The sequence below is a fragment of the Rhopalosiphum maidis genome, chromosome 1 (genome assembly GCF_003676215.2).
Source record: "Rhopalosiphum maidis isolate BTI-1 chromosome 1, ASM367621v3, whole genome shotgun sequence".
In the NCBI taxonomy this organism is placed as follows: domain Eukaryota; kingdom Metazoa; phylum Arthropoda; class Insecta; order Hemiptera; family Aphididae; genus Rhopalosiphum; species Rhopalosiphum maidis.
Genome location: NC_040877.1, coordinates 41,953,191 through 41,980,657, shown reverse-complemented (window position 1 = coordinate 41,980,657; position 27,467 = coordinate 41,953,191). Strand labels below are relative to the sequence as shown.

Below are 27,467 nucleotides of genomic sequence, written 5' to 3'. Positions count from 1 at the left end.
CTTAGGTGGTACTATTACTAAATAATAGTAAATAGTAAGTATTATATATTATATTTCTATGATTTTCAAGAACCAGAAATGTCAATATAGATAGAAAAAAGATTATTAAAATCAGTTAAATGACTTTTTTATGTCTATAAAATATCGCAGGTACCTAATTAAAAAGTAATAATATACATACATACATAAAACACACAATTCAAAAATAAATTGGCTATATTGTATCAAAATAATAATGGTACAAGATTTGTATTCACAGTAAATTATTATATAAATAGTAAAAATATTAAGTATAAAATATATCACCACATATGCTTGGAGTATGTAAGAGTATTCAATTTGTTTTAATCAAGAAAAAAGGTGTAACAATATATAAATATATTAATTAAAAACAATTGAAAAACTACACCAAATTAAGTTAAAATAAAAAATTATCGCCGCATAAAATATAATTATGTTGTGTATTTAATCACGGTATTTTGTGATTTTAATTAGGACAACACAGAGTATTTATATACATAAAAAAATAATGTATGAGAATTAAAATTTGAACAATGTATCCACTTTATGAATAATATTAGTATTTACTAAAAGGTTGTTAGCACCAAAGTTATAAAATATGATTCTTGGTTTTTTTTTAAGTAAATGTTTCACATATAGTATTAATAGTAATTTTTAACAATAACGAGGTTTTGATTTTATAAAAATATAACATAGATAAAATTAAAAATTTTACTGTCAATAGATGTAATTATATATATTATGTATTTAAGAACAGACCAAACTTTTTCCTAGCACACTTTTATTAAGCAAGTTGGTCAGTAATAATGTATAAATATTGAGCAGTTTTTGGTGATACATTATTTAAATTATTCTGTATTGGGAACGTTATCACTTGCACTGAAAGGAGTACCATCATACTTCCTCAAATGTATCTAAAATATATAATTTTAATATGATATACTCTGGAAAATAATACCGGCAATGTATATTTACCTGCAAGTGTAAATTCACTTCATCACTGCGACTTAGGTATGGGAAATTACCACCAGACTTGAGTTGAGCCAGTTTAGCATCAGGATATTCCTGGTAAATTTTCTCCTTAATGGGTGACCCTAAGGCGTAATCATCAAATACATCCATAAGGGTGACACTTTTTAAACCTCTCATCAGTGATGTATTAACACGGCTATTTAAACAGTTCATGGTTAAACGAGATGCTAGATCAGCCTGTGATAATGATTCAATCTAAATTATAAAAGTACAATAATTATTTTGCTCTAATTAGATAAGACCTAGGGTATTAAGCTAATTACCAGTTCGACCATAAAATCTATTGAATCCATTATTTGTGTATCGTAAAATGTTTCCCTCGATGAAAGATTTGATAACACCATTTTCCTGAGCACCATTGCAGGCAAAATCCAGAACCTAGAAAATTTTAAAAGTAAAAAATCATCATTTATAATGAGCTTAAAAGAAATAATTTTATCAATATTGAAAACTTAACTGTTAAGGTAAACTTAAATAATTATTTTAAAAGTAAGCAAGTGTATTCTCGCTATTTTATAAAAAAAATAATTTTAATATAATATTAAAAAGTTATTTAATTATTTAAGTAATAGCTAAAGCTAATAAAAACTTTTATCTTCTTCTTATTAATTTTTTATAACATTAATGCATTAAGATAAAAAAAAATATAAATTGTTATAGTATAAACTGTTTACATACAAGTACTAACTAATAATGTTTATAAAACATAAAAACAAAATTCAACTTACAAAACAGCAGCATCTTTATATTTGAATATTGATGTATCAGTAAAAGAGTTGCATAAAAATAGTGACACAACTCTAGGCTGATGTACAATTGTAGAAAACTCCACAAACTTTTGTGCCAAAAATCCACCTAAACAAGAATATAAAATTACTGAGAAATGTATAATTCAACTAAATGGTAACTATGCAATCTTTATGTTTATTTTTACTCATTTTTCTCATTTTTTACTTTTAGCGCCGTTTAATCTCGTAAACAATACCATATAGTTTCTATGCTTATCTGTGCTGCTGTAATGTACATAATAAAAACTAGCAACCTGAATAAAATTGGTAACTATTACATTATGTTTAAAGCATGTACACTCATTATTTGTGATGCAACTTTTGTTTGAAGACGCATAAAAAAAAAATGGAGACTGAATGCTTAGAAATCAAATCCCATAAAAAAGATATAGACTCCAGGAAATATCTTATATTCTGGTTGAGGTAAGAAATTTAAACATTAATTATTGATCATTAAGTATAATAGTGATTAATTATATTCATTTAAGATTTTCTTTAATAAATGAAAGCTATAGATTGCTATTACATATATATTTTTAAATATTAAGTCATTTTAACTACTTATAGTTAGTTATTATTTCAATAATACACACGTAATTAGTATACATTTGTCAATATTTTGTACAAATTAAGATATAAATAATGTATGTAAGCAATAATTCTGATGTTTTTGATATATTGAAAAGATATTTTAATTATATCTAGAATAGGTATTATGATAATTATTAATTATATCAATAGTTCATGGATTAATTATTAAAAAAACAAAGACAAATTATTTTAATGTATTTTAATTTATACCAAAAGTATCTATACAGATTTTTTCTGACAAAAGGAGTTGGACATTTAACATGATTAATATATATATATATATTTATTAATAAAAATATTATGTTTATTTGTACAAGAATTCTGTAATAATTTCTTATTTTGTTCTGCTTAACAAAAACTTTTTGAATGTTAAGGAATGTATTTATTATATACTTTATTGTGGTAACAATTTAATTTATAAATAATATAACTCATAACAATAGTTGATTAATAGTTATTAAATATGAAAATTAAACTATATATCATAAACTATAATACTATATTACAATAATAAATGTATGTTTTAAAAACAATTAAATTATAAATAGTATTTTATATCACTATACTAAGTTAATTTTGGTAGGTTGTACAGATAATTTCCAACAACTAAAAAATGCTAGTAAAATATATCAATATATCATGTGTTTTGTTTTATATAAATTTACATAAATTTTTATAATTCATTAATGGCAACACTTCTGAAATTTATGCTGTACATAGCATTTATGAATAATTAATTTTTTTTTGTATGGGCACTGGACACATTATAAATATGCTACATCAACAAATTATAAGCTACATTGGTTATAATGAAAAAAGACGTGAAGAAAATTCCCCTTATAATTTCTTATGTAGTATTTTCATTTATACATAAATTATATTTTTAACGGTTTAACTGTTTAAGTTGTACTTGTTACCTATCAACAATTAACAATTGTTTTTTCATGGCGTCATTCGTATTACGGTAAAATTGCATACATTTTTTCAATTACTATTATGGTTGCTGGTTAGTATAGACAAGTAGATGTAAAACTTTGTACTCATATTCAAAGAATTAATCATGAATATTAAAATATAATTTTTTATCTTAGAATTTGTAGGTATTAAAATTTGTTGAAAATCAATTTAGGATTTTTTATTAAATAGAACACTAATTAATATTATATATAGATAAGAAATAATTAATGTGTGCTATTATTTTGAAAATTATTATAACTATTTAATTACCTAATGAAGCACCAAATAAATGCACTTGTTTAATATCCATATGATCCAATAGTTGCATGAATCCTTCACACCATTCAGTAACACTCCAATAAGGTGGATTTTCAGCCTGAAAAACACAACTAGACTGTTGAAGAATTTTTAGTTAGTTAATAGGGTATCGCGCATACTGATATGACTCGGTAGCCTTTTGAACTGAGCGTTAGCAACTGTTTGAAAAAGACTTCGGCTCGACCGCTGACCGCATGCAAGAACACTAACGGGGTCTCAACTGAACGAGGTCCCGTGTCGTACACTCTCCATCCCTACAACAATTAGATTTAAAATAATATTGTAGATAACAGATAATAATTTATAAGCATTAATTAATATTGTTATTTGTAAGATAATATCGACTATAGTAGGAGGTACCTGTTATATTATTACATTCAAACTTCTAAATACCAGACACCCTTGGTTGCTGAGATTTTGTCTGCTAACTGTTCGGAGGTGTCCAATGTTTAGAGAAGCGAGTTTGTTCCCAATAAATATCCAGTATTTGGAGGTGAGGGGAGGTTATTATTATGTCAAAGGTGCAAATGATAAAAAGTGCAAGTGCAATAAGAAGATGTTCAAGTGGAATAAAAGGTGCCACAATGTATGGTAGTAGTGATAATAATGAAAAATAATAGTAATAGTAAAATGTGAAAACCTTATTTGCGCCGGTATCGTCCAATATGATTTGTTTAAGAGGCACGTTGCACCTGAAGCTCGTGTACTCCGGCGAACGAAATATCTGACTGGAGAAGCTCATCGTGTGTCGTTTTCAACAATAATAATAATTATTATTTCCGTCCATCATCACAACGATTTGGAACAAGAAATGAGAATGTTTTCTACTACACATACGCAAGCGACGCGTAAAAACAACCTGTTGCTCAACTCTATCGTAGCGGCAAAAATAACAAATATTAATAATAATAATAATAATAGTCGAAAAACGTCCTGTATACAATATAACAGCATAGAAGTGTAATCTACTAATATTATTGTGTAGTCGGCAGTCGTCAAGGTGTATATAAATATTATAATATATGGTATAAATACACCTTTCCACCTTGGAAGTAGCGTAACAATTTACTATATATACGGCTAGCTTGGTATTGAGTGATAGGTAGAGAGGGGGGGGGATAGCGCGACTGCGAACTGTGATTAGACGGCACGAAAAAGCGTAAACAACGAGTGGTCGGGTGATAAACATTTTGGGACGTTATCTCGAAATAATTACGAAAGTTGCGCGTAAAACCCCGCCGTTAAACCTTTTCCGAAAAAAGGAATAATAATTATTGGAATAAATGAATAACATTAATGTTTACTTATAATAACAATGACGGTCGTCGAATGAAAATTGACGACGACGATTGTATTATTATGTACGATGACGGTAGAATATTATAAAATGTGTATAGTTTGTGAGCTGCTGGTTATGTCGTACAACTCTTCCCGGAAACAGTGGAAATGGTTGTGCGCGGTTTATTGTTTTTGACGTCCGTTTTTGCACTTTCGTCTCTGGATCGGCGCTGATTAGAAGACTTTTTCCGCAAATTTAATATCCATTCGGAATCCAACTCCTGTTGTTTTCACTATTCACTTTCTGGTCCTTTCAGCGTGTACGGCCGAAATATGAACTTCGTCATCGATTTGAACAACAAGACAGCCGGCCGTGACAGAATAGCGAGGTATTTTTGAATCGAATCGATATTGTTAGTTATTGCCGTTTTATTAGCGTCATTGGCGTCTGTAAAGAACCTCCTCCCGAACAGCGAGCGTGCGAGGGACGACGAAAAATGATTACGAAATTCAAAAAAAAAAAATTAATACCTTTTCATAGTGAGTTATTATTGTGCACTGGAATTCTTTTCCCGAGTCGTTCGTTTAAGATTATGTTACCGCACCATTGTTTTGTCTGGCCAACGCAGAACTAGGCCTTAGCGTTGTTAGCTTTAGTATTACAGTGATTTGACTATTATTAAACTTGAAGTATAAATTACCTACTTTTATTTTAACTTTGGCCTTTTACAATATTTCATGTGTCATGCAAATTTTTAGCACCGATGTACAATTTTACAATTTAAAAATGTCCATGTCTTGCTTTAAAATGGAAAAAGTAAACAAACTAACATCATATAGTTGGTTCTACTTGCACAGTTATATTTATACTTAATACATTTTATAACTCCTTTTTATAGTTATTGGTTAATATTAATTTTTGTTTTTGATGACTAGTGCAATATTCTCTTTCTCTATGGACGAGAGGTGCACACAATATCACAAGAAATTTTATATGTTAATTAAATATTGAAAGCATCAAAAGAAAAGTGATAATAGTTTATAAAGATATATTAGTATATATGTATTTAAAATGGATATAACTGTTTTTTTTCCAGGTTTGTACAATATGGTTCAAAAACAACATGGCATTACATGGAAAAAAATGACTTTGATGACAAATCGATTAAGAAATTCAAACAACTTGAACAATCCTTGGCAGCTTTTCGTAAAGGTAAATACTATTTCATTTAATTATTTATTTTTCCAATATGTGTACTCAAAAAAAAAAAATTATTATTCTTTTAATTTTTCATAAGAATAGATATCTTCTTACTATAATATAATATTGTATTGTTTATTAAATATACTTAGTTTACAATGAATATAAATGATTCCTATATTTGCTGTATGTACCTTCTAGAGAGATAGTAATTATTTTAATATGTAGTTTTATGATAGGTATTTATTCTTTATTGTTAGGCTTTGCTTTTAATTGTCTAGTATAAGTATTAATAAGAGTATTAACGTTTTAATTTATTGAAATTATTATTACAAATTAAAAAAATGTATTAAAATAATCAATTATGATAAATACAACACATTTTCAATTACTAATTATACAAGACATTTTGTATTTTACCGTTTTTATTTAAACTGAATTGCATGTTAATTATCATAATTACTAATAATGATTTTTTTTTTTACAGTATTGAGATTTGGCCGCTTTATCGATTCATTGCATACTGCATTGCGGACTGTTAATCATTCAGATAAAACTATTAGGTTTTGTGTGACATTTTCAAAGATAGCGCATTCTTTGTATTTGTTTTGTGACCATTTTTTGTGGTTAAGTAAAAATAACTTAATACAAATAAACGCATCAAGATGGGGTCAAACGGGCAATAAGTATTGGTTACTATCTATAGTTTTGAATCTTGTCAGAGATGCAGTGGAGTTGAATAATTTATTTAAGTCAATTCTGAAAAAAAAAATTCTAAACACTTTAAATAGAAAAGTAGCTCCTAAAGATGTTTTCACTGGTGAAGCAGTTCAATTTGTTCGTAGTCATAAAGACTTGTTAATCGATACTGTAAAAAATAGCTGTGATGTAATGTTACCATTGACAAATTTAGGATTTATTAGGTTAAGTCCAGGCACAATAGGCGTAGTTGGTATGATATCATCAGTGCTCAGTTTATACACATTAATAGACCAGAAAGCTAAGTTACCTTACACGTGAGTTATTTGTTATCATTTAAATTTACTTTTTGTTAAATCAATAAGTGTCAAAACAAGAATTTAACTTAAATTTGGATATAATATGTACCAACAATTTTATTTTTGCAATATTTTATCAAATCAATTATTTTTACTAATTTATTTGTATATTTTATACTTGAATAAATAAAAATGAACTTTAAAATGTAAAACTTATATTGTGTATAAATTTAGTGAAAAAAAATCTTGTTATTTTTTTATTTTTATGATAAATGTTTAATAATTTGTAATTTTATAATTATCATTTTGTTTTTGTTTTTTTTTTTATATATAAAATTAAGTTTTAATAAAATGTATGTCAGAATATAATTTTGTTGAATGTATTCATGGGTTTCATTGGGTTTTTGTGGTATTTGGATTGGGAGGTTTGTGATTGACTTATTGAATAATGTAATTAATGTGAATTTAATAATTAATTTAAAAACAAGAAGAACTAATAAAATACCTGAATTGTTTATTATTTTCATTTGTTAGTTTAGATTTTTATTTCTATACTCCTATCCAATCAAGAGTGCATTGTATTTCTTTTATAATGTGTTGAATAAATTAAAAGTTTAAATTTTATATTATGTTTTGGTTAAACCACTTTATAAAATGTATATGTAATATGTTATGTAAGCAGTGTATAATAAAATTAATGGAAACCAGAGAACTTAATCATAATATATAAACATTTTATTGTTCTTTTCTGTTTAAATAAGTCAGTTTTATTAAAACTACTAATCAATAGTAAATAGTACAAGATAAAATTAAAAATGTTTTTCAAAAATAAATGCATTTTCAATGTAATATCATACTATAATATATTAATAATTTGAAACATAATATGGTTAAATTTACATACATTGTTAGGAAGATGTTTTTGATTTAGCAGTTCATTGAAACACCTAAAAAATATTTTTGTAAATATAAAATCACAGGTTTTTTGATTTAAACACAACTAGACTAGAAGGAATTATTTTATGTAATTACGTAAGTATTATTATACCCATAACATACACACGTGTTAAAATTGTAATTTTTATAAAAAAATGTGTAAAAGTTGAAAATATTATATACATAGGAAATTAGGAATATAGGATCATTATACCAAAATTATGAGGGATCCTAGTTAAGCATCTCATATTGCAATTTCAAACAAATTATTTATTTTCATGTTCTTTTATGTATAATTATTTTTTATTAGGTGTATTGGTATATGTGTTCTACTGAAGTTATTTTGTAGTAGGTACATGGCTATGTTTTTTATTCTTTGTAAACATCTATAGACTTTAGGTACCTATAATCATTGTCGTAACTAGTCCTTTAAGTTAAGGAGCTGGAGTCCTAAAAATGTCTTGTAGCAATTTTTTTTTAATTAGACAATTATTATTGCTATTGGTGTTGAAAACTGACCTTAATTATTATTCGTTTACTTATATGAAACATATTTTTTTTTACATTGAGGGCAAAACTAAAGTTAATACTAATATGTTTATTAGCACATATATTTACCCCAATGGTCTGGAGGAGCTTTAAGAAATTCTGCAGGGGTGGCTGAAGTTCACCCATGCTCCCTAGTTACGCCTATACCTATAATCAAGGTTAAAATACATATTTACAAATGTAAGAATTTAAACTTTTATACATACTATATTTTTTTGCAAAAATGCTGTTATAAAATGCAAGTTTTCGATAACCTGTTTTTTATCCAGATAAATTTAGATCTTTTATCTATTATCAAGATAAATATTTTAAAATATTGTAATAACTAATAATCTATAGGTATCTTATTAATTTTTGATAAAATTCCATGCAGGTTGATTGGATTTTCCTTTCTTCGGTAACTTCATGATTATTTCTTGGTAGGCTTATGTTACTCGAATACGTTTTTTCTGATTCTCTCTGCGTAGAAATTGAAGCGCTTCTAGTATTTATTTTATTGTATTTAAAACAAATACATAATGCATAAATCTCTACAATCGAATTAAATATATTAATATATTGAAATAAAGAAATAAAAATACTTAAAAACATTTATCGTTAATTGTTAAAATATTTTAGAAATCTATTTTTATTTCTTATAATTTATTAATTATTACATCAGGTAAAAAAGCTAATATTATATATATTATTGTAAACCGTGATAAAAATTGATATTTATCGTTTCGGTCATTAAATTTCCGGAAAATAACCACAAAAACGGTATTTTATTTTTTTTAAATATAACTTTTTATGTATTTTATTATTATGTATCTCATCTGTATCATTTCTAAGACTGATGACTGGACTGAATTGTAGTTCTGATGACACTTCCTATTAGATTCTGAGTGAAACGAAGAATGTATTGATTTTACAATGATGTGTATTTTTTTTCTGACAGACGACAGTCATCACCTTTTGGGACAGTAAAAATGCTTTGATTTTCAACTCGGACTAAAATATTGGATCTAATTAGTATTTTACATTGATGTGTGTTTAAAAACTGTTGAAATAAGAGGTCTTTAAGTCTCGCACAACATTAGTCGCCTACTACTAAACCCTTAATGTCAGAATTATCAAACAATATAATTCCTGATTGACCCCTAAAGCAAAAATAGTGTAGACTTTTTAAACTAATAAATAAAAAAATAAAATGTTTGCAAGTGGGTACCGCTCTGGTCTGCTGTATATTAGGTGTCAAGTGGGCTATAGTTATGGGTGTGTTAAATTTGAATTCAATGATTTTATTTCATTGTAGATGTATTGTGTACATGAAAAACGTATTCTATATCACTTAGTATGTTTTATGATATATTTTTTTAATAGGTAGGTATAGTTTTATTCGCTTTTAAAGTCATTTGTTTTACTTTATGTTTTTGTATTAAAGTAGGTTAATATATTTTTCGTGAAAAATCGTTTTGAAAGAAATAGGTAGGTAATTATAATATAGCTGAATTACTGAATATCTATTGTACAATTTTTAATTATAAACGGTCATAAAAAATTAATCTGACTTTCCGGAAGAATTTTTTTTTAAATATAGGCTATAAAATGTTTAAAGAATCTTAATTTTCAAAACTTAGGTATAATTAAAAAATATATATCTTCTATGAAAAAAAATGAATTATTTTATGTTATGTAAAATATGTATCTATTGATGTCAGTTTTTTTTTGCGCCTAGTAACTTAATGACCATGCTTTTATAAAATAATGTTGCTCAGAGCCTTTTTCATCTACTCTGTTTACAACTTTTTCTTTTCCACTTCCATTTTCCAATGTTGCACGTTCAATCTTCGAACGATTTTTCAAAATCCTATTCATTGTGGAATGAGGAACATTTAATCGAGCTGCGGCATCGCGTAAACTAAATTTTGGACGCTGGAGCTAAATTAAAAGTCTAAAACGATTACAATAAAGATCATAGTGGTCACTATATTGTCTATACTCACGATAAAGAACAGAAAAAACAAACGAAATTAATTGAACAAGTGTAATTTAGTATCGACAGTAAAGTTAAGGTTAGTACCGTATATAGTAGTAGTACCTTGGCCCTAATAATTGTTTTGAATAACCGATGTGTTGTTTCAATAATCCTATTGATTTTCAATGTTTTATTGTACAGTCCCTAGACATTTGGTTTCAATAACACGATTGTATCAATTATCCGTGTTCCTAATTAATGGCTTCTACTGTATTTGCATTTGATTTGTTAACTAGTACAATTCGCTTACTTTTTCACGAGGTCACGACATCGTTACTCGCATCGAACATTTTTTTCAAGTTTATTCGGACGGTTGACCGAAAGAAAAATATTATTCTAAGCTAATCTTATATATTTATTTAAAATTGTTCTTGACGAATAATTTAGTGTACCTATAAGGGATTTTTACGTCGGATATTTTTGATTATAAATATTTCTGTTTTTGGGTTTTTTAATTGGTATTTTTTTCTAAACAATATGACGCAGAGAACATTTTACTTATAGTATACCAGATCAGGCAACTAAACTACATTTTTTATCGCATTCCAATGTACACCCAGTGGAGCTGTTGGACGGAGTCCGGAGTCGTACGATATATTTATATAGGTACCTTCGTATATATTTATATGTACTTGATATATTATCCTGAAGTATTGTATAAAAAAAAATAGGTACTGCTTTATCAATTTATCATCGATACAGGCCACGCCGCCACGGTGCGCTGGTCCCGGTCGTATTTTTCCCCGGACTTTTCTGATTGTGCGAAAACCCGCCGCCCAGCGCATGCAATGACCGCGTGAACTACGTATAATATGATAACTAATAGGGGACTCACGTTTTCACTCAAACCCATATTTTCACATAACCACTATCCCCCGCAATATAGTAGCGGTACATGCGGCCGTATGCCCCGTACGCGCACATAATTTTTCCCGCGCGTCTGCAATGGTTGTAATAATAATAACGGTCGGCAGTTCGTGTAAACATTAATAGCTTGGACGACTGAAGTAGCGTGATAGGTTTATACTTTATGTACGTGCACGCTGAAATTGCACGCCTATACTATTCAGCGTCGCCATCGGACCGGAAACTACCAGAAAACGGTGAAAACTATATTATACATCAGCCGAAAAAATCCGGAAGCCACCGCTTTGAGCCACCTCCGTGGCTCCGTGTACAACGGTTGTCGCTCGCATTATGTATGTCCGTAATAAATATATTTTAGTTTTACATTTTACCGGCGTGCCACCATTTTCAAAAAGAAAAACATAAAATTTTTAACGTGCCACGCCGACCGTTTGCCGACCGTACCACTACGTACAACATAATTATGAATGACATTCAATCGGAAACGAAAACAACAAACGATTGCCTACATTAAATTTTAATATATTATTATTTGTTGTCCATGTAGGCAGCAAAAATGTTAAAAACTTATAATTTAAATTGCGCGTAGGAAAGTAGATAGGCGTACCTACGTATAGATACGTTTATTTTATAAAAATCAATGTTAATGCGTGAAATTATTTCAGGTAGGTACTATAAAGAAATTGTAACGAATCCATTCGGACTATTATAATAAATTAATAGTAGTAATATCTATATTTCTTATTAACGAATTCTTGTATACATAATTTTTTACGTAGTTTTGGAGGATTCAACTGCGTATCTTCGTACAATTTTTTATGTCACATTTGAATGTAAATATTATTTTATTATTATTTCGTCCTCGACTCTCGGAGAATAAAAATTCTTAAACATTTCGTATGTATTTTTTTAAACTCATAATAATTTATGTAAACATTTATCTTAGGAAATTATTTATGTTTCATGTACTGTAAATAAAGTTGAGTAGAAAAAAGATTAAAAATATTGGCAAATTTTCTGGATTAGATTATAAGAATATTAAATAATAATACTTATTTTTATTTTTAACTTGGTATACATATTTTAAATTAATTGCACCTAAATATTTTTAATTTTAAGACATACAATTTTGTTCACTTGTGTTTTCCTAAATGTTTGACCCATTTCCTAATGTCAAAGTAAGTAAATGCTGTAAAACATTATAGTCCTAATGAATAAATCTCACGACGAAACAATATACAATTATATTATTAAATTTGTACTAAAGGAAGACATGAGGTCTCGTCTGACTCGTAGTAGCTATTACCTAACCAGGACGTTAAGCGGGTGTATTGTGAACGTGAAATTTATTTTCTTTTTCCCTTAGGAAAATTGGCATACTGGTCGTGGTGAAAGGAATGAAGATTTCATCTGAGAACAAAATTTAAAACGGTATACGAAATGACATAAATTCCCCATGTGGCAGCGTGTCCCATTCGCATTTACAAGTATCTATTTTTTACTGTAAGCCGAGCTCAAACGTGCACTGCTTTCCGGGCTGAAGCAAGACACGTGTAGCGTGTTAAATTTTTTAGATAATAAGAAGTGTAATAATAATAATAATAATAATAATAATTCATATTATTTTATGTATATTATATTAAGTCAGTGATTTTAGTTTTGGTCATCACCTTGAATCGTTAGTTTTGGTTTTTAGTCCCTTTATAGTCAGTACCATAAATGGCGACATAACTTAAGTTTTTCTCTCACAAGTGCATAAATATTTACTTTTCAATTATGGGTGCGTGTTTTTTTTTTTGTATAAATACTTATTTTTATTTTTATTTTTAATATTAATAATTTATAACAATAATTATTTTTGAGAAAAATTAACTATGAAATAATTATTAATTATTATAATAAATCATAAGTAATATATATTTATAAGCGATGTTAGTGATGTATAATATATACCATATATTTATGTAGTTAATAGGTAATAGTTGAACGTATACATTGTAAACAGATTCAGTTTAGTTGCAGATACACAATAAAATCATTGTTTTGTGCAAATTGAAGGTTCTTCGTACATTTTCGTTATAAAAAAAGTTCAGCGTAAATACATAATTATTTTTATAATTATTAGTTCTTAAAATATGAACGATATTTTTTTGCATAGAAAGATTTAAGCCCCCCCTAAAATTCAATCAAATCCGCTTATGCTACGTTACCACATTATATTTCCAATGCAAAGCACCTACATTTTTTTAAGGCTATTGTACACCCCAGAATCTTAGTTGTGCCTATGAATCTACATCTATAGTAAAACGGCTATCTACTTGTCCAATTTTTAGATTACATATTATTTGTGTATATGATGTAAAATTATTGATACGTTCATACGAGTGTGATAACAAGATAATATTATTATCTATAAACATTAAACAGTTAAAGCCGTACGTACACGCTAGACTGGAGTGTTTCCCAACTGGTGTTCCACGGAACCTAAGGGTTCCGTCAGCAGGTGCCAAGGGTTCCGTGAGAAATTTGGGAAAATATAAATTAATTAATAATATTTTTTATGTGAATTATGATTCAAACATAGAATAGCTTTAAAAATTATATAGGGGTTCCACAAAACGTTCAAGCTCCTGCAAGAGTTCCACGAGTAAAAGAAGTTGGGAAACACTGCGCTAGAGGTACATAGAAAAACTTACTATTGCCTATATAGAACTCCTTAAAAACAGCGCGTTTAGAATCTCTATTAATGTAAATTTACTAAATTTGAATAATTGGTTAGTAAATAGTAGCTAACATTTAAAATGATAGAAGGTCTATTAAATAATCTAGTTTGTGAATTTTTTAATAGTAATTCAGATATTTTTATCAATATTAGCAATATGTTGGTAATAGGTATTATAATTTATGATATATAATATTATATTAAACGGCTTGCATAGTGAGTTTTATTTCACATAAATACGGGTTGTCATTATACTTACGCATCAGACATTATTTTTCGCTTCTCATCCATAACGTTGTTCAACCATTAAAGTTGCTTGGAAAATCTAGTTTTAGTTGCAGGTTAGTAGGTATAAAGTTTCGATTAGGATTTCCGGGACTTTTAACGTTATTAGAAACTTTGGGTTATAAGAAAATTCAATTATTTCTTAATAAAAAGTCCGATATACTTCGTACATGGAACAGGCTATTATCAGTTAGCCATGCTAAAAGTTACATATCTATATGGCTTCTTATATACTAGTGTACTGTTAAAATTCAAAAAAAAAAATGCATTACTGCGGACAAAAAATGTATATTTTATATATTAAATTTGTATAATATTAACTTAATAATATATATTATTTTAGTTTTTAAAGAAATATTTAAGTTTATTATTTTAGAGTTTTTGTTATTGAATATTGATTGAAATGTAATTTAATTTTACATTTTCATCTCTAAAACTTTTTTTTTTAAAACAAAGAAATATACCAACGAGCTTACAAATCGCACTGAAAAAAAAGACCTTGATAACATTGATAAAAATATAGATTCGATCAACAAAATATTTGTCACTATTCAGCTTACAAACGGATTTATCAAACTAAAAATTAAATGTGTTACTTATAAATGTATTTAACAATACAGCTTTATCATTCAAGTTAATTTAATTTTTGGAATGACAAAATAATAATTATTGAATTCAAAAAATGCTTATTGAAATGATAAATACAAATTGTTGAGTCTTGAGTGAATATAGTAAGATTTATCTAATTGACAATTTATTGTCAGTTGGAAAAAATAAACTATTGCAGTATATTATAACAAAATTGTTATTATCTGTCAGCGTAATAAATGTTATATTTGTTAATTGTCTACTAAACACGTTTGTCAATTTTACTACTAGCATGTTTTTCAGTGGCGGTATTATAAGTTATAATGAATATTTAAAAAATATTTATTTACTATCGCACTAAATATAATATTTATGTAAAATTTTGGATCAATTAATAAAACTTACTTAAAATTATATTTAACTATAGACATATAGCGAGTATTTTTTCAAGTATTTGTATTTTGTGGTAATAAAAATATATATTATACATATGTACATATAATACCTAGGGTTTTAAAATTTCATGAAATTTATTTTCTTGAAATATTTCATTGTAATGAAAAATAAAATATTAATTATTATATCTTAAAATTTATAATCACGTCAACTTGCAAGTGAAAATTTTCAAAAGTTGGTTTATTGTGTGAAACAGAAAATATGTATAATAAATAATAATAATAATAATAATAATAACCAATAAGGATCCAATTATAATACAAGTGATAAATTAAAAAAATATCAAAAATGTATAGTGTATATTTTTGCATATTTACTATGAATATTTTCTGTGTTTAATCAATATATTATTTCTAATCAACTAAAACCGAACATGTTTAAAAAAAGAAAAAAATATTTTTCAATATTTCATTGAAATATTTCAAATTTAGAAACCTAATAATACCTAATTGATAACAATATATTAATAATTACATTGAAATAAAACCATTGGTAAACTTATATATTGCAATTATTTTAATAGTTAACCAACCAATATTTTTCATTTAGATAATACTATGTTGTTGTCATAATTACCCATTATAATTATATAGCTATTATATATTTATTAGAATTAAAAAACCATTTTGTTATTTTGAAATTACTCTGATAGTTATATTCAGTTTGATAATAATATTATTAATTCGATAGTAATTTTGAAAAATTATTTTTTATTTTAGGTGCTTAAATGTATATTATTTGCACTTTTAATATTACATAATTTCTTCATGTGTTATTAAATGTCTTTCAATTTGTATAACTTATTAACGAGTATCTATATGATATAACCAGTGTAATGTATTATGTTTAGTATATTTTTTTAACATTTATTAAGTATTTGATTTTAAATTCGTTAACGATATTGCAATCATGATAAAATTGAAAAATAAAGGATATTATATTGTATAATAATATAATGTAACTATGTAAAACGTAAATAAATAAATACAAATATAAATGCATAAATAAATATAAATTATAAGTATATATCGTATATTGTTCGTAAGATAAGTTAAATTTATGTGATGAAGTTAAGTGCCCGATACTTACTGCAATTATTCGTATATGACATTAATACCCACAGACATTAAGTGAGAAGGGTATAAAATATGAAATGTCTCCTCTCTTACCCATCGGTACCCACGGTATTCGCAAGCAACTTCTTTTTGAAAGAATTGTAATTTTAATAATTCGTAGAAGTGCTTACGAGGTAAACGAGTAATATAATAAATAATGTCCTGGCAACGGATATAAAAACCACAAAAATATATTGAAGAAACCCAATTTTATGGCCGGTACCGATCAAGATAGGCTTATTTACCTTGTTACATTTATGCGATGTACTGTATTTAATCGTATATTTTTTACCTGTTATCGTTTATTACAATATGTTAGCTATAAATTTAATTTTAAGAATGTTTTTAAAACTTTTAGAAGACGTGAACATTTTGTTTAAGTTTAAAAAGCATAAAACACTAAATATTATAATGTCGTGGTGTAGGGGGGGGAGAGAATATGTTTAATTATTTTTGTGGTAGAGGATTTTTTGACCTGTTTTTACACCGAGTGAACTTTTTTTTGCTATTGAGATTTAATACTGCTGTTATCGGATAAAAGTAGTTATTATTAATTTATACATATACATAAAACTTCTTTAATACGAGTTAAAACTTTTAAGTTATGCCTAATATGGTAATACAAAATATTTACGTGGAATCATCTTATATTAATTTCAGCAAGGTTTTTTTTTTATCGAATTACAGCTGATATTATATTCCGTCATGTATTTTTGTCAGATATACGCGACAACACAAACTTTTGAGAGTAATTTGAAGTTTTAACTCACTTTATCTGTTTTTATTATTGGATTTGGTAACTGTGAATTAAAATACGTACTCATGGATTGTAAACACGTTTTGCACTTTTCTTTTAGAAAATTATTATAATATGTGTACATAATTCAAGAGTCGGAAAGTATATATAATGTATCTATGTATAAAACAGTTATCCGTATTCCGTACGAAAACTCTCTTATGTCAGAAAACAAGTGGCAATGCTTACAAATAAGCTATGCTGTTGTATACTTAGTCCGACAAAAATATTGATTACGTGCTGCAGGGTAGAAAATTAAACTTTCTATATCGTTTAATTATAGTAATTACACCAAAACTAATAAGTGAAAATGTATCAAAAACTTACTTAAATCAGTTTTTAATGTACATCTAAATAAATGTCGTAAAAAGTTTTTACTTAAGAACATTGTGTTCTGTGCACAAAAAGGGTCAACAATATAACATTTTACCTCAAAATGTGTTTTGTTACTCTATACTATATAGTATATAAAAGGGTATTCAGTATTTACCCTTTACCCATTTCAAATCGAAAGCCGTCCTACAAAAACATTTGATTATACCTTTAACACTGAGAACGGTTGTACAGATAACTATATTATATTATATCCAAATAATGTAAATTACAAAAAATAAATAAATAAACAAACATTGGTTTTTAATATTATTTGTCAACATTTGGATTATATTTATTTTAAAGCTAATGTTCTGCTTTATAGTTTCGGCCTACCTCGCAAAAAAAAAAAATAAATAAATAAAAAAAGCACAGTTTTTGGCACACAACACGATAAAAATATATCCACTGGTTGTATGGGACTTTATTCCGTCAAAGAATAATTGAAATGGAATTTATATTTTTTTTTTATTATATAATTTATATACGAGTATTAGATATTGACCTTAAAAATGTGTTATATGTGTTTTAAGTTATAATTGGCTCAATAATTTTAATAGCTCATACAGTTATACCTATACTTATAAACATTTACATTTAATTGTAAATATATCATAAATACGAAATTATACGCCACCATACTATATTTGTTACTTGTAATCTAAAATCTAAATAATATTATATTCGGCCTACAAATTGCCAAATGGGAGAAAATACTGGCTACCTATATATTAAGATCATTATTCATTTTCAATTAAACTGTTACTATATCGTGGTATGAGTTTTGAAAATGTGGACATAATATGTTCAAATTATGATTAGTAAAACATTTGTCAGTAATCAGTATATTGTACGTACGACCTCTTGCAAACTGTTTGAAACAAATCACAATGGTTAACACCGGCAAAATAAAATCGATATCAATTTGTTGATGGTGCAATATATATACCTACAATAAATTGTTTTTCTGTAATCTATTTCTTCAGTATTGACCTTTTATGCATAGTATTTTTCCTTCTACAATGTTGTTTTGCTCTATTTATTGGAAAACACATCATACATACCTACCTACGTTAGATTTTGATATTTTAATACAAATGTTATTGAATATATTTGCTATGTCGAGACTTTCAATGTTATGTATTAAGTTTTTTAAAATAACAGAATTTAAAGTTTATATAATGTATTTTAGTATAGACAAATAAAGTCAATAATTTCTGACGTGTGTACTTTACCAGCTCCAAGTGAAGTAAAATCAATTCTAATTCTCCAGGTAGTATAAGATTGAATTAAAAAGGTATGTTTTACGAGGGTTCGGAGTTAATGTTCGCACACACTTCGGCGGTGGCGGTAAAATTGTATCCGACTACATTTTAACGCCACCGCTGCAGTGTGTGGGGACCTATAAAGTGTGAATTATAGTTAACAGCATACACTGCATATTATAATATGTATTAGCTTTGAACAATTTATACAAGGTTCCTTATAAGTTTTTCTTGCAGAAATCTACACATTTAAAAAAAAGTAAATACACAATATTTTTTTATTGACATTTCAAGTTCAAAATTGGATATTTAAACAAAAAATAATGATTCCAGTTATTGTGTTGTAATTTTAAAATATTATTCATGGGCACTTGAAATTGTTCGTTCCAACGTATATTATTATTTAGTTATCTATACAATGACATTTTAAAAATATTTAAATTAATTTTAAGCTATTAAAGAAGCTATTTATTTTACATGACGAACCTAATCATACTGTCCTACGGTATGTGTGTATCGATATAATATCTATACGTTATTAACAGTTTGTAATATTTTATGAAATGACTAACTGACCCAACAAACGTTATTTTGCCAATAAAGAATTTGTATAAATTATAGCTATATTATTGCGTTGCCCGTAAAAAAAACCCGAGTTAAATATTCTCTAAATTACAAGCTTTTTTGTCGAACTTCATATTATTTATTGAATGAAAAAATGTATGGCCCGTGGTAATTGCTATCTAATTTTTATCTTTTATTCTCGTACTATTTTTTTGTCATTGTTTATGAATATGAGTAAATTTTTAAGGTTTTTTCGTGCTCGTATAGTGTGCGGAACTCATAACTTAATGATATTTATTATTTGATAATGTTACGTGTGTGTTATTGATGAGAACGTTAAAATATTTTACTGTAATGAAGCATCTCTTCATTGACCACATTATTCATTCTTCCGTTAGGCGCAAGGATGACTGAACTGTTAGGTGAACTCACTCTGAAGCATGCCACAATGGATTTTGCATGTAGTCTTAAAATGTTGGTGGTTTATTACTCTAATAGTGTACCTAAGGATGAGATAAGCAAGGATTCTACTCCAATCCTACTCCTGAGGGCAGAATGATTCGTCGGTTTTTTTAGTTTGAAAACAGAGATTACATAGCGTATTCATATTTTTATATTTTGAATATTTGATTTTTAGTACACTAAACATTTTTAACATATTATGATAATTAGAAAATTGTATTCATTATGACTTTCGGACAATCATATATTAAAAATAATATGAATAAATAATAACATTAAACGGATACAATATAGTGTACCATTAATAGTGTCTTTTGAAGTTATGACTACATTAAATATTTTACATTATGTTATTGTAATTTATATTAATAATTCTTTGAATAGTTAATTACCGATACTATATTCGTTCATTTATTGTGCGTTCTAAATCGTTTTTGTCATCGATTTATAAGCATATATTAACGAGCAAACAACTTTTGTGGTGTACGAAACGCCGTCTAGACTCTAGACAGGCAAATTTATAAGTGTACAACGAGTATTGAGGAAATATTGACTCAAAAATAAAGAGAAATTGCAACTTCATTAAAATCAATTAAAATCGATAAAATTTAAAATAAACATTTTAGCTCATGAGTTATTTACTTTGATGTTCAAAACACATGTTATTGCTATTTCACTGTAGATTTATTGAAACGAGCAAAACTGCACAAGAAGTAACGTAAATTATTAATAACTATCAACAATTAATGCTTGAAACGGTTCTCCCGAATTTCAAAGAATTCCTTTCTAAAAGTCATTATGTTTAGTTTATATTGAAATTGTAGCTATATCCTTAACTTGGACACTTGGCGACACAATTAATTAAATTAAATAAAATAATAAATTTAATATTTTTGAAACTCAAGTATATACTATTTATGTATTTGTCCTTTGTCCTTTCAAATATATCTTTAATATCAATGAAATATTAACATTTTATTAATTACTTGATCTTTATTTTTACTATGCGAAATAAGTTATCGTGTTATTTCTAATTGTAGTCCACCAGTGGCGAGTCCACATTTTTTTTAAGGAACGGTCACTTTACCAAAATTGTTAGGATGGGTTGTAAATAATTTAAAGTAATCGTGAACATAACTCTAGAGTTTAAATAACCGGGGATTACCGATTAATATTTGTGATGAGTCACTTTTAGCATTTGGGAAGTTTTTCGGAGTCATCAACGTGCAATGTATATACTTGTCCAAATTATAAAGGAAGTAAACTCGAAATAAGAATTAACCAAAATAAATTTTCCGCCCACCGTCTACAATTTGGTGACTCCTGCTTTAAACGGTTCATCTAGATCGTCGCACGAATGTGTTATAAAAATGTATAACGTTATCGTCACACACGCGCGTTTCCCGGCGTAATTATCTTCAATGCTCTGATTCGCAGAGTCGCGCTGGACAGTGTGATCGTACCTAGGTCCTTGATTTATTATAATATTATCGTGTACACAACAATAACAACAAAAACAACAACTATAGTCGAGCCGCGTGTCAATAATTAAATGATTTAATATTCGTATGGATCACGCGATACACGCGACACAGTGCGTCTCGTCTGTGCCTTTCTACGATCGCCGCGACTTGCAATCGTACAACTGCTGCAGATAACACGAAAACGGCGTCGGAATGCGGTCGAGTTACCGCTCGCAGCCTATAATAATAGTAAACAGTAACGATAATATTATTATATTATACATTTGTAGTTTGTAAGGATTTTTATTTTTCTAAGGTTGAAGTAATGAAGTCAATACGATCGTGTGCACGTAATAATAAAAAAGTACCTATTTAGTGTTTACTTACCTATATAATATAAATGCGTATTATATCATAATTGATACTATTAAGTATAACGTAGTATCGTTTGTACACGCCCACCGCGGTCCACGCAATGCGCCCAATCGGTCGACGACAGATTTTAGATACCGTGCAGGTATGAAGTCGTGATTCAGACAGACGCAAGTGCGGTATAATAATATGGTCAATAATAAAAAAATAAAGCCCAGTAAAATCGCTCATTTGCGGTATAGTAGGTATCGGCGTGTACCTCGATTATTGAGTAGTTAACTGTAATAGATGTATTAAATTTGAATTCAATGATAAATCGCATCATTGTATACGAAAAATGTTTCTCGGCGGAGACTGTCAGCCTATTTCTACAATGATATTTTATAATTGGTTTATAATAAGTTGAGACACTATTAGAAATTAATTTTTATAAAAGTATGTTCAACACTAATTTTTGCCACAAACATCGCAAAACATATTATATTATTATAATGTTTTTGTTATTAACTCATACGTGAATAATATAAGGTATTGTAGAACTATTATGATTTATGCAAGTTATGTCGTACGTTTAATAAATAAATTCGTTTTTAAATTTCAAGGAACCCCCGCAAGTCGAAATCCTGACGACAAGACGAGGGTAATTCTGTTTCCGATAAACTCCGATTTACCCAAAGTTCCGTCACACGTGCAGGTACAGGTACACGGTTAGGTTAGGTTATAGGTTATTACTATGTGTACACATTTTGTTTACAGTGTTTCGTTTTGTATGCACACGTACGCGCTAGCGCGACTATATATTACGATTACCCACTGCTGCGGTCGCGTGGAAGGAGGTGAAGACTCGCCTGTGGGAACCGCGCCGTAGCAACCAGCGGGGTTAGGGACACACGCTCGTAAACACTACTATGGTTTAGGTTTTACGCGCATTAAAATACTATACTACGTTAATAATAATAACAACAATGTACACGCCCCCACCACAACCACCACGATATACGTACACAATATTATATGCGTCAGGTGCGTGCGAGATAGAACGATGGACTTATTACCTATATGGCTCTGCAGTTCCATATACAACATTATATATCCTATGCTATCATATTATATATATATATATACCATATAGTAGTAGTATTCTTATTAAAACGTATATGTATAGTTTTGATTTTTATATACAAGAGTTTCGTGTATAGGTGCGCGCGCTTGCGTTTCTTTCACTCCGTCGTCGGCCGCCGCCGTGTTATTATTATTATTCATAGTCGTCGTCGTCGTCGTCATCGAAGGCCATTGCCGCCGCCGCCGCCGCCGTCTCTGTCCGGCCCGAGAGTTTGTATATTCCGGTTGCACACGGTCGACCACTAGCCGACGACGACGCCACGCATTCGTCCGGACACTATCACGTCGGTAGAACGTATCCCGCGCGCGCGCGCATAAACGATGGTTCGACGCGTACGCGATTGACCGAACAGTTATTCAGTTAATGCTATTTTCGTTTTCAGTTTCTATCCTCACGTAAAGGGTGTGTGTGATTCTTTTTTTAATTTTTTTTTATTTGTTCGTATTCCATCAACAAGTTGAAAGTCAACCTACTGACTACCCTCGACGATCCGCCCGCTGCGAGGAAAACACTTTAAAGTGCAACGCCACTCAAAAATACTACGTTACAACTTCGCCCACGCGCAGGTTAGTTTTGCAAGCACCTACTATAATATAATGTCAATATCGACGAAATGTTCACTAGGTGTCGTACCGCCCGTCGGTTTCTAAGACGGTTTGTTGTTGGTTTGTTTCCGTACAGTAACCCGAATTCGGGTTGACCGTCCGCTAGTTTATAATATAATGTTATATCTATAGAATAACGGTAATTACGCTACACGCGACATCCAAAAACAAAGTATAACTTAGAAGGAACGCTATATATAGCTTACATAAATAATACGATCGAGTTATGTATTATGAATAGTAATAATACATAATATAATATATAATAAATCATAATAAGTGTATTATATTTGTTCGTAGTTCTCATTATTGTTAGCACCGTGCGTGTATTACGGGACGTGATAATTTGATTTTGTATGTACAGTTCATTACTTATTAATTATTATTACATGACGATGCGAACGAACAAGCAGTTGTCTGTTGCCGCAGTCGATCGAGTAGGTGACGCGTTAAAGTCTCCCGCAGACTCCGTGCAGTCTGTGGGACGCGACGAGATATTGAGTTTTGTTGTCGATCGATAACTTTGTAGACTACAGTTCAACGACTATTAAGTATTATTGTCGTTTGTAGATCAATAAACGGGTGGGTCGACGTTTGATGAATAGTCATATCAACTCTACATGCAGCATACAATAGACGCGAATTTCGTAAGCCTATACAAGCGTTATTAAAATTTTTAGTGTATATATATATATATATATATATCTAAGATAGGTATTAATGTTAGATTAGGTCATTGATAAGATAATAATGACTCAATAGTTTGAGTATACATAGTGAATAAACATTATCGATTTGCTATACGAAAAATCTGAAACGATATTTATTTATACGTGTTCGCTTGGATATTTCGAAGTTTACATACCTACGAATAAAACACTGTAAAAAAAAAAAAAATATTTAAATTAATTAATATAAATAACAATTATTAAAAATAATTTACTTTTAATGTTAAAACGGCTTTCAGTACCTATATACGATTAATAGAAGTGTGACGTGTTATTGGTTATATAATTGTGTCGTTTACTACGATATGCAAACATATATTGAAGAACGCTAAAATATAGCAATATAGCCATAGCGTATTGGTTGTAGGTCTAATATATAGTACATTTATATATAGGTATAAAAAGTTACAAAAATATGGTAGTTTTATTAAAAAAAAAAGGTTTCAACCACCACTTAAAAATGTGAATCAGTATGTATGTTGATTACTTGTAAATGCGTTTATTAAAATGCACTAACCTGTTTTAAAATGTATCACGATTTACCTCTTACAGGTAATCAAATTATGATCTATTTAATACTTCGTTGTTAAATGTTTACTGTTTGGTATTGATTTTACAAACTGCGGTATCTCCGAGGTGTTTTATTAGAACAAAATTACACGAATAACTCATTAATCAATACAAATAAATTACTCTACGGCATAATTTAAATAGCAAATTGTGACGACAGACGTATTTCGTGGTATTAGTATTTTAAGTATTAACTATAATGTAAACTAAAATCAAGAATGTCGAATGTCCTTAATTTCCTTATACATTCACCTAGATCAATTAGATCGAAATTTTAATATAATTATACAGGTTTGCAGACATATATTATATAATTTACTAGTAACTATATAGTCGTTAGTAATAAGAGAGGTCCCTTAATCATAGTTTTCTGGTTAAATATATTTTTTTTATAAGTGTAGATATCGGTGTTATCCGGCTAAAATAATTTTATTGGCAAGCTAATATTTAAATATTTTAAAAAATGTTTATAATAGTTGGAACCTTGAAAGCATACATTTATTTTTATAAAAATAAATTTTCTACTTTTTGATAGTGGTTTTGTTATTAATAATCTATAGCATTATCAATTTCACAATATAAGAAGTAGAATATACGTTATTGGAATATTGATGTATAAATGTCAAGATAGATATTGATTAAATAGTTATTATTAATTAACTTTCAAAGTTTAGACAAGCGGAGTAAAATGACAAGGATAGTACTGCGCAAAAGTCAGGAATAATAATATAATATTAGAATTTTTTTTTGTAAAATGTTATAAACTTGTAAATGTACTACTAGGTATACAAATATTTTTTTTTTAAGTTCACACAAATTGACTTAGTAATATAATCAGTTAAATAAATATGATGCAATGAATGCAATAAATTGTGTTGTAAGTTAATAGATTCGCTACATCCCATAAAAATTATCACTCGATAAATCTGACGATATTGTAAAAATTAAATGTGTAGGTATCACATTAATCAACAAGTAAGCCATGTGCCCACGTGTATCCAATGCCATTAGTTTGATTGAAAACGATACCCTTCGGAAAATGAATACACATTACCTACCTATATATAGTATAAACATTTGTATTTCAATATTCAGTCTATGGTTTTTTAGGTAATTTTTTCTCTTTTTAATAAACTCGGTCATCTCATTGAATAATAATATATACAAATACAAGTATGTATTGTTGATTATTATACAGTTTATTTTATATAGCTTCATATTTTAATTATACTTATTCGGGGACTTTTAATTCTATTTATAATGCCGATATCGGTGAAATGGTGGTGATTTAAGAAAAAGTATTTGGATTCGGTGAAACTCGCTAGCGCTTTAATTTAATGAATAACCCAATGTTAATGAACACGAGTATTATACGATTGACTGCAGTCAAATTCAGTATATATAAATATATTCAAATATATAGTATATATATATATCGTGATTCCGCCTATGAATAATATTATATACGATGGCACTTCTCTGAATATTTTAATCGGCAGAACGGGTTTTATTATTTTTCTATCCAACACGTATCATTGCCCCTCGGCAACACAATAATGTATACACACGGCGGTGTGCCGTCTTACGGATTGTAGGTCGCATCACGACAACTGATCGAATAATCTCCGCAACATAACGTTAATGGTGTATTACTAATGAGTGGTGAACATGACGATAATATACATGCCTAAAATTATATTATGTAATATAAACATATATATATATATATGTATTTGATAATTTTCGGTTTCAACGGACATTTGGGTACTGTGATACGGGGAATCACTTATCAATCAAATGGATTTAATATATTGTATCGTATATTAATTTAGTGTAGGTATACTCCACGAACTCAACCACGCGAAATAAAATAATATCCAGTAACCGCGCTTGTTGACGTGTCTATATACTCGTAGGTCGTCCGTGTATTAGGTTAGATCAGGTATAACATTATAATATCGGGTTTGTCGACCTAACTTGGCGATTTTTATAAAACACTATAATTATTATGATATAGATTCGGGTTTATTCGAATCGTGGAAAAATTAAATACATACCTTGTTCGTGGATTTACGACGTGGGCAATGTATTACTTCGGTACGTTTTTTTTTTAAATTTTCGTTTGATAATTGATTTGTAGGATAAGCACGTAATTTATTTTATATTATTCGTTAATGTGATTCAATAGTTAAAATGATTGACACTAATATTTTTTTGGTTTTTCACGATATTTTCAACAATTATTTGACTATTTTCATAGTTGGGTTTTTTTATAAAAAAACTAAAATTTGCCGGTTTGAAAGGTGTTTTAGACGAATAAAAAAACCGAGTTTTTTTTATTGAAACAATCTTGAAATACACGAGGACATTTGCTAGTAAATTTGTCACCCAATCTATACATCACTATAATCCATAATAATACATTAAT

General features: G+C 28.2%; 3 protein-coding genes across 5 annotated transcripts in view; 2 read left to right on the top strand and 1 right to left on the bottom strand.

Annotated features, from left to right (window-relative positions):
* Nucleotides 1-660: 660 nt before the first annotated feature.
* On the bottom strand, nt 661-4,632 carry LOC113548905 (maspardin-like). The gene is made up of 7 exons (XM_026950005.1): nt 4,348-4,632; nt 3,827-3,961; nt 3,660-3,765; nt 1,782-1,908; nt 1,317-1,431; nt 997-1,248; nt 661-935 (listed from the first exon to the last, which is right to left on the bottom strand). Exons 1-7 carry the CDS (start codon nt 4,447-4,449, stop codon nt 870-872), a joined length of 903 nt encoding a protein of 300 aa, XP_026805806.1. The 5' UTR covers nt 4,450-4,632; the 3' UTR covers nt 661-869.
* Nucleotides 2,120-7,375, top strand: LOC113548906 (peroxisomal membrane protein 11B). 3 transcript variants are annotated; one of them, XM_026950006.1, is made up of 3 exons: nt 2,120-2,264; nt 6,083-6,198; nt 6,674-7,375. In XM_026950006.1, exons 1-3 carry the CDS (start codon nt 2,188-2,190, stop codon nt 7,204-7,206), a joined length of 726 nt encoding a protein of 241 aa, XP_026805807.1. In that variant the 5' UTR covers nt 2,120-2,187; the 3' UTR covers nt 7,207-7,375. The 3 variants fall into 3 exon arrangements, with proteins under 3 accessions (XP_026805807.1, XP_026805808.1, XP_026805809.1); XM_026950007.1 differs by lacking the exon at nt 2,120-2,264 and adding an exon at nt 4,846-5,374 and having other exon boundaries at nt 6,674-7,368; XM_026950008.1 differs by lacking the exon at nt 2,120-2,264 and adding an exon at nt 5,913-6,013 and having other exon boundaries at nt 6,674-7,372.
* Nucleotides 7,376-23,332: 15,957 nt separating this feature from the next.
* The window catches only part of LOC113549257 (putative ferric-chelate reductase 1 homolog), a 42,169-nt gene continuing 38,034 nt past the window's right edge, over nt 23,333-27,467 (top strand). The window contains exon 1 of the mRNA XM_026950468.1: nt 23,333-23,702. The gene's annotated coding sequence lies outside the window, so the exon portion shown is untranslated. The remainder of the gene's footprint in view (nt 23,703-27,467) is intronic.